This window comes from Lactuca serriola, chromosome 8, assembly GCF_051521515.1.
Source record: "Lactuca serriola cultivar US96UC23 chromosome 8, Lser_US96UC23_V15, whole genome shotgun sequence".
In the NCBI taxonomy this organism is placed as follows: domain Eukaryota; kingdom Viridiplantae; phylum Streptophyta; class Magnoliopsida; order Asterales; family Asteraceae; genus Lactuca; species Lactuca serriola.
The window spans coordinates 135,026,640-135,035,267 of NC_136415.1; the positions used below are offsets into that span (position 1 = coordinate 135,026,640).

General features: G+C 31.3%; 1 protein-coding gene across 3 annotated transcripts; it reads right to left on the bottom strand.

Moving 5' to 3' along the window:
* Nucleotides 1-3,658: 3,658 nt before the first annotated feature.
* Nucleotides 3,659-7,644, bottom strand: MHK (Protein kinase superfamily protein). Of its 3 annotated transcripts, none has more exons than XM_079013703.1 (18): nucleotides 7,491-7,644; nucleotides 6,637-7,023; nucleotides 6,471-6,549; nucleotides 6,314-6,382; nucleotides 6,133-6,222; nucleotides 5,903-6,041; nucleotides 5,697-5,799; nucleotides 5,560-5,612; nucleotides 5,375-5,441; nucleotides 5,126-5,234; nucleotides 4,989-5,054; nucleotides 4,788-4,856; nucleotides 4,641-4,701; nucleotides 4,443-4,553; nucleotides 4,321-4,352; nucleotides 4,155-4,200; nucleotides 3,997-4,060; nucleotides 3,659-3,905 (listed from the first exon to the last, which is right to left on the bottom strand). In XM_079013703.1, the coding sequence occupies exons 2-18, from the start codon at nucleotides 6,642-6,644 to the stop codon at nucleotides 3,776-3,778; spliced, it is 1,296 nt and encodes a 431-aa protein (XP_078869829.1). In that variant the 5' UTR covers nucleotides 6,645-7,023; nucleotides 7,491-7,644; the 3' UTR covers nucleotides 3,659-3,775. The 3 variants fall into 3 exon arrangements, with proteins under 3 accessions (XP_078869829.1, XP_078869830.1, XP_078869828.1); XM_079013704.1 differs by having other exon boundaries at nucleotides 3,659-3,902; nucleotides 7,420-7,635; XM_079013702.1 differs by having other exon boundaries at nucleotides 7,420-7,635.
* Nucleotides 7,645-8,628: the final 984 nt, after the last annotated feature.

Below are 8,628 nucleotides of genomic sequence, written 5' to 3' on the forward strand. Positions count from 1 at the left end.
TCAAAATTACTCATTTTGAATATTAATTACACAATTCGTCCTCCCCGGCCAATTTATTACCTTTACATACTGTTTAAACAACAAAAACAAAAAAAGATATGCATTATGAATTTATGATAAGAAATACAGTCGCGATGTCATATTTTTGTTTAGAAAATACATCACAATCAAGAATTTGACATAGTGAAGTTACATATTGGTTTCCTTAGCTTCATCGTCATGAAACTTCACTCCAACAACACGCACACGCATAAGGCTATTTCAATTTATGTATTTATTACAATAAGTTTTTGATGTATATAAAATACAAGATAAGTAATCTTTAATTAAGCTTTCTAGCCGGGAAGTGAAAAAAAAATGGGAATGTGTGTGTGTGTGTGTGTGTGTGTGTGTGTGTGTGTGTGTGTGTGGGGGGGGGGGGGGGGGGGGGGGGGGGAGGGAGGGAGGGAGGGGGTTGTTACTCTTTGAAAGTTGATAATTGAGGTTTTTTTTTTCTTTTTTTTGAATGGGTAGGTTAGTGGTTATAAGTTGTTCACACAGGGTTAAAATTTTATACCTCCAATCTAAGAGGCAAAGCCTCTACCAATTGTGCTAGTTCCACACCGATCATTGAAAATTGGGAGATTGAAAGTATATTTAATATCGATTTTTGGAGCTCTAGTGTGACATTCTTAAATTTTGTTCCAATTTTTTTTGAAAAAATTATGTTTTTAAAAACCAATTTTTTTATGAATATTTTCTATGGAAAATCACATATAATTTAAAACATAAAAACTAGCACCAAATGTTTAATTTTAAATACTCCAAGGGATTTCTCAATCAATAATCATCACATAATAAAATCACAGCCCAAACTATAAGACTAAATAAGTAAATAAAAATGTCTCCAATTCATTCAACCGTTCAAAAAAAAAAAAGTATCCAATTCATTTAGGAAGTGTTGTGTCTCTAACTATTAGGGCCCTAATATATCATACTGTAAAGCTTGATGAGACACATATGTTTAACTCCAACATATCATATATAGATAATACAACAACACAACATTCGACAACGAACAACAGCAACCAGATAAAACACTAAGTACATCAGTGACCACACGCCTTCAGGGGAATGCTCCACATGTGATAGGCCAATATGTGGGAAGAGTAACAACATAGGGGAATCCATACGTATACGACTAACGTTTGTAACTCCACCTAACGCCTATGGATAGCTAACCCGCTAGTGTCCACTGACCCATCTAGAATGATCGGTGGTAGTCATCGTACTCTTTTGATGGAAAAGAGCAACACAAACAATAATAACTAGGGATGAGAATAATGACAACCAAATAAAACACTAAGTACATCAGTGACCACACGTGTTCAGGGAATGCTCCACACGCGATAGGTCAATATGTGGGAAGAGTAACAACATAGGGGAATCCGTATATATACCATTAACGATTGTAAGTCCACCTAACACCTATGGATAACTAGCCCACTAGTGTCCACTGACCCGTCTAGAATAATCGGTGGTAGTCTTCGTACTCTCTTGACGACAAAGAACAACATCAACAATAATAACTAGGGATGAGCGTGAGACGAAATTGGTACCGACGTACCGTTCCCGATTTCCCGAAAACTGAATTTCATCGAAATTCAATCCCGAGTACCGAACCGAATTAACATTAACGGTACCGATACCAGGAATTGTACCTATACCAACGATATCGAATCCCTAATTTCATGATTTTAGAGTACCGAGTATCATCCTATATTTTTAATTCGGTACCGGTTCTGATACGAAATCGGGATTTAATACAAATTGTTCATCCCTAATAATAAAAACACCTAATTGGTCATGATCACTCACAACGAAATCTCATACATTCCCAATATAAGATAACTAAATGCACAACTAATACTAAGCATGGCAATAACAACATGCAACATCAATAACATTAATATACAATAAAGAACAACCTAACATTGCAACTAGATAATATAACGGCAAATACATCAAACACAATCAATGACATGCAATATCAACAATATCAACATAGCACGCATAATTAGTTGTATAGGAATGCATGCTTAGGAAATAACTATGTTCTCACTTCTATATCAACTCAACAATCCACACTAAATCTAAAATCCTCACAAGAAACATGTCGCTCCTCGACGTCATCCTTGCACATTAGATCCTCTTATGAGACCAGTTATATAAAAGCTCCTCTACGTCACCCTTGCACATCAGATCCTCTTATAAGCCGAGTTATATAAAATGGCTATGTGGTCTAATTGTAATTTACTATATTTCTAAAATTTAATCAAAGTATCCATCAATATATATATATATATATATATATATATATATATATATATATATATATATATATATATATATATATATATATATATATATATATATAATCCATCTCAGAACTAGGATTATAACATGTCTCAATTCAATTTGTTCACCGGCATATTTATATACTTCTAGAAAATATATATTAACCCTTATTGCTACGATGACACATGTATAAAATATAATACATAAATAAATTATTACAAAATTGCTAAGTTCAATACTCTTATTATTATATTGAGAAGACGGTTTATGTCGATTTTGAAATAAGTAGTCCCAAACACCATCCTATATACATGTTAGAAGGCTAGGACAATTTTGGTCCATTTAGATTTTTTTTAATAATAATAATGATTTTAAAATATAAAAAATGATTAAAAGTGTTAAAAAGATGATTTGGATGAATTTGATATTTTGATTTTTTAAGAAAGTAAATATGATATTTTAAATTAGACCAACAAATATGATATTTTGACATTTATTAGATATATATACAATCCTTTAAAATAAGTCATCTCAACACGATGCTATATAAGTATATATACATATTAGATCTGAATTTATAAAGCGTTATTGGAAGTTTAATGATTTAAATTTAAAAAATTAGAGAGAATAGTTTGGCTATATCCTTAAAGAAGATCTATCGAAAAAGTAGAGAATATAAGGGGGTGTTTGGATAAATAGTTTTTAGCTTATTAGTTTATTGTTTATTTGCTTATTGCGGTGGGAATAAGCATTTTTTTAAAAATGTGTTTGGATTAGCTTATTGCGGTGGGAATAAGCAATAAGCAATAAACATTTTAAGTGTTTGGCAAACAAAACAGTTTATATGAGTAAAATGACTAATAAGCAATAAGCATTCCCCTTCTTGTTTATTAAAATCAGCTTATTTTGTTTATTCGTATCACAATAAACTGATTTTTAAAGACTCTTATCCAAACACTTAAATTTGTTTATTACAGTGGGATTAAGCAATAAACAGCTTATTTTTTCCCTATCCAAACACCCCCTAAGATAGGTTTTTTTTTCATATAATCCTAATCTAATCGCTATAAAGTATTAGAAATAAGTTGCATACTTAAAACCGAGTTCCAAATAGTTCAAACGCACCTCATGATTTTAGGACACAACTGAGTCAATTTTGAGATAACATGTACTTCGGATAAGTTATTAATTATGTTTGTATGAAGTGTTACTAGTATTTATTTATTTTGTATTTGCAGGATGCACTATTCATTGTTGAGTTGGTGGGAATTATATACATATATTTTGAAAAAAAAAAAAAAAAAAAAAGCAATTCCGTAAGTTGGGGACAAATCAATGTGTGGTTTTATGGTCCGACTGTATATATGTTCACTGGTTGGTTATAAACAAAAACAAAAACAAAAATGCTACAGAAACGTCTTAATAAGACAAGACAAAGTCAACGACAGTGACCCTGGTGCTGCTGGAAATGAGAGGACATGGTCAAGAAATTAGGCTGCAGCGATGCCATTCTGAATCCACCAGATTCACCACCTCCCATTCCCATTGTAGAGTGAGGAATTCCACTGCTGTGAAAAAAATTAAAAATAAAAACATATCATAAAAAACTTTATATAATTACCAACAAAAAAAGAGTTTCCATCTTTTCAAGGAAGAAACCTGAATGCTAATGACAAGGAAGATTCCACTGGTGGGTGATCAGGGGGGAAAAGAGACCAAAAAACTGTATTAAAAAAAAACAAAAAAGAGCAGCCATTGTTATTTTCTTATTTCAGATTATATAATATAGATTGAGTTGTTATGAAATAAAAACGTACCAGCATATTGTGATTCATCCTCATAATCTGAGCAGAACAGAAGATCCTGCAAAAATAAAAAAGGAACAAAATTTAGAAGGAAAAGAAAAAGTAGATTGTGTTTCAAAAATCTTACAACATACTAATCATTTAATCATCATACTAGTAATAAACTATAAGAACTCACTTGTTTTGTGCTTCGAGTCTTGTGGACCATTTCTGTGTAAAAAAAATAAATAAAAAAAATAAAACAATTTCAAGGGAACTTGTGAAATTCATAAATATTGGAAAAAGGGTAAAGTTTGTTACCGATATTGGAAACACTAGGGTTGACTGCCAGGGTCAAACCTAGAAAACAATCCTCTGCTGTACTTTTACGGCTGAAATCCCACAGATTTAATTCAAGATTTGGTTGTGATCCTGTACAATCATCATTACATATTTACCATCATCATTCATATTACAATAATTAATGCCTTTCATTAATATGTTTCAAAAAATACACACCTGTGTTGTCCGTCTTCAGCTGATGTGGATCGCCAAGTGGACGCGGGACCCACGTGTTAGCCTATAGAAAATTATGTCACATGGTAAAACCAATAGAGTCTAAAAGAACAAAGATTTTTACGAATAATATGAACAAAAAAGCATTACATAGAAAAACGGATGTTGTAAGCACTGCTCTGCTGTCGGCCTCCTTAGTGGGTCCCACGAGCACAATTGCTACATCACAAAAATAACAAAATCAAAAACAGGACAAGACTCAGTTCTTCATCTCTCGTTTGTGCAAAAGACATAAATGCCCTCTTCTTATCCTCATCAAAGAAAAAAAAAAAACTTCAAAATTCTACTTACCTTGATCAAATTAATAGCTTCGGAGCTTGCATTTGGGATAAGGTCAGCAAGATTTGCAGGCATAATCTACAAAGGGAAAAGACGTAAATACCCTCCTCCTTATCCACAGTTACAAAAATATTCAAAACCAGACTCACCATTGAATAACTGATATTCATTAACCTTGCAACATTCCTTGCTTCCGGAAAAAGGGTCCAATCAGGTGTGCCAAGAACACAGCATATCTTGTACAACTGATCTATTTCACTGTCCAATCATAAAAACAAATATCTCTCATCATCTTTTAATAACCTTATCTTCAGAAAAAGGGAAAAAAACATTGTGTACATATAATAAAAAGTTTCTTAAAAGAAAAAAAAAAGTGAAAAGTTCATATGAAAAGCAACCTTTCCCCAGGAAACAACGGGCACAAAGTGAAAAGTTCAGCAAGTATTGCACCAACTGCCCACATATCTACAAACCAATCCCACTTAATCTTAATTATGGAGAAATCATGGATGGGATGGGACCCACAAAATATAAAAAATAACATTGTTGAAAAAAGTTATATTAAAGAATGACATAATACTACCTATGGCAGGAGTGTATGAAGAAGATTGCAACAGGACTTCTGGTGCTCGATACCTTGCTCACATAACAAAATATTATTAAAAAAAAAAAAAAAAAAACTTCCTAAGAAAAAATTAAAAATAAAAATTAAGTATTCACCAGCGAGTAGAAACATAATCAGTAAAAGGAGGTTCAGATGACACTTCTCTAGCCAGGCCAAAATCAGCAATCTTTATAGTATTGTTTGTCACCAATAAATTCTCTAATAAATGAAAAAAATTAACAAATTATTATATTATAATTAACAATCTGAAAGAGATAAAAAAAAAAAAAAAAAAAAAAAATCCCATGTGTAAATTGTATACCAGGTTTTAGGTCCCGATGAAAATATTCACTTCTATGCATATGTACAAGTCCTTGAAGAAGTTGAGTCATCAAACCCCTAACCTCTTCCTCTGTGAATGGCCTTTCGCGTTCCCTCATTATGTCGTACAAATTATGTTCCTAAATAAAAACATTACAAAAAAATATTTATAATCATCTTAATAGATTAATAATCCATATGAAGTCATGAACTATGAATATATAAGTATACCATGTATTCAAATATGAAGAATAGCTCGTTATTCTCTCTCACAATCTCCTTCAGCTTTATGATGTTCGGATGATTCAGTTTCCGGAGGGACTGTGTATTCAAAACAAGAAAGTTATTAACAATTTATATTTTATATAATTTGTGAAAACAGAAGATTTGATGAAAAGGAAGCATGAAATACCTTAACTTCGCGTAAATTCATACATTCTTCCCAAACATAATACTTTCTCTTCATCTTCTTGACTGCAACCTGTGATATATATATATGACAAATTGTAAATTAATATGGAGTTTTTTTGTTAAAAAATTATCTTTTTGTAGTGATTGAAAGAACTAACAATTTCAGATGTCTCAAGGTTGATGGCTTTATATACAGTTCCACAAGTTCCATCTCCAATCTCTTCTACACTTTTATATCTGAAAACAATTATTCATCACAAAAAAAATCAAAAAAGAAAACCAGAGGAATGAAAGCGTCAACAATGAAAATATAAAGTGATTTACCTTTCCATTATTGACACTGAAGCAAGTAATTGATGAATTTGTCAATGGACTTCCGAGGTCCAAAAAGAGGCTTCTACACTGTTAAAACAGTGTTCTTCGGTTGCTTGTAGACTACCATTAGTTATTAGGTGTAAAAAACTATGAAAAGTGTCGTAGAAACCCCATTTTTTACTGTTAGGATGATTAAGCATCAACTCGAAAGCAATCAACATGCTTAGATGCAGCCTCTACAAGCTGCAACCAACTGTTATCATCTAAAAGTCGCTGCTTTTATCTACAATTTGTATAATTCTGATCTAGTTTCAGTAGAGTAATTGATTCGACAGACTTGAAAAGGTTCGTTCATGTCAATCAGTATGATCTACGTTTTGTTCATACGCTTCCTATCTGCAAAATCACAAAACAGAAAACTGTGAGAGAATTTGATTTGGAACGTGGAAATTTATAGGGAATCCCCAATTTGAAAAGATAACATAAAAAACTTGAGTAGTCGTGAAGTAATTGCCAAGAAATTCAAATACACAACAAACTGTTCATTCGAGAATAATATCTGATAGCTAAAACTATTTCATACAATTAGTTTCACACAGAGAGAAATATCTACAAGTAAAAACTAAAATATTAATCGCATACTATGAACATGATAGTTTCACCAAAATTTTTGGAGGAAAAACAAAATTGAACATTCACAAAACCAACAAGAAAAAAGTCGATTGAGAGGCTCAAACCAAAATTAATTAGCACTAATTTTTTTATATAATAGAATGCAAATGAGAATTTAACCTCTAATCACTTCTTGTAAGAACTGGATCGAAAATTGGGGAAAATGCGAATTGAATAGAGAGCCAACTCACCATCAACGATAACCCCAAGATCTCGAAGAAAAAGTTAGAGAAACTCAGAATTCAGATCAGCAATGCAAGAACATATTCGTTGAAATTACAAAGAGAAGATAGAAAGGATTAATGGTGTTGGTATATAACAGCCAAATCCGCAGAAGAAGCGAAGGAGATGAACCCAAAGAAATTAAATAATAATATTTGCAGAAATGCTTACATTTCGCCCACTTTAACTATTGATGTAAAGCCAAACACCCCCTTTATATTTCATTGTGACAAATTCGTCCCTAAACTTGTTGAGTTTTCTAGCCTGAATTGCTTGGTATCCAGTTATCATGTGCATGGCACATGTATGTTTATGGCCATATTTGAAATTATAACATGGGGATCATACATCAAATTTTCCATTCCCAACTTGTTAACATTTCGAATAATTGTAACTTTATTTAATTTAAATACAATATTAAAAATTCTTATTTACAAGGTATCTTCACACAGATTAAAAAAATAAGACAAATGAGTTTTTGTTTCTAATAGTTATATTTAACTTTGTTGCCAAACAATATTGTTATTTATCAAATAAAAGATAAATTTAAAAAAATAATTATATAGTTTTTTATCTCTTAAAATTAAGCATGTTAAACAAAGAAAATGTAAAAGTATAATTATAATAAAATTAAAAATACAATGACTAGATAGTAGAGAGTTAATCTCGAAAATAATGGGTCAAAAAAGTTCAAAAAGATGAATCTTGCGGTAAAGTTGCTATAATCGAAATATAAGGGACCGATTTTTACAGGATACCCCATGTCCAGGGTCCTCCGGTAATATATTTTATTATAATCAATTGATTTTGAATTATTTAATGAGGTATTAAATATTAAATTTAAAATCCAAAAGTATTTGATTGGTTGTGAAAAAGTATACAACAAGTCAAGTGGAATTACCAAAACACCCTTCGCCTAATGGTATATTTACAAGCTAAAAGGGGATTATTAATGAATATAACAAGCAAACGTGTTGGCTAAATTTAAACCAGAAGATCCGAAAATAAGAAATCAACACACAAAACACATACAAACGGTTTATATACACATAAAACGGTATCATTACATATGCATATAATAATAAGTTCTATAGTTTTTTTATAAAA

Excerpts from the sequence above, each read along its gene's own strand:
- MHK (XM_079013703.1), bottom strand. Across the intron at positions 6,042-6,132 it reads TCTTCATATTTGAATACATG|GAACATAATTTGTACGACAT; the intron begins GTATACTTATAT and ends GTTTTTATTTAG. Across the intron at positions 4,061-4,154 it reads GGATGAATCACAATATGCTG|TTTTTTGGTCTCTTTTCCCC; the intron begins GTACGTTTTTAT and ends TTTTTAATACAG.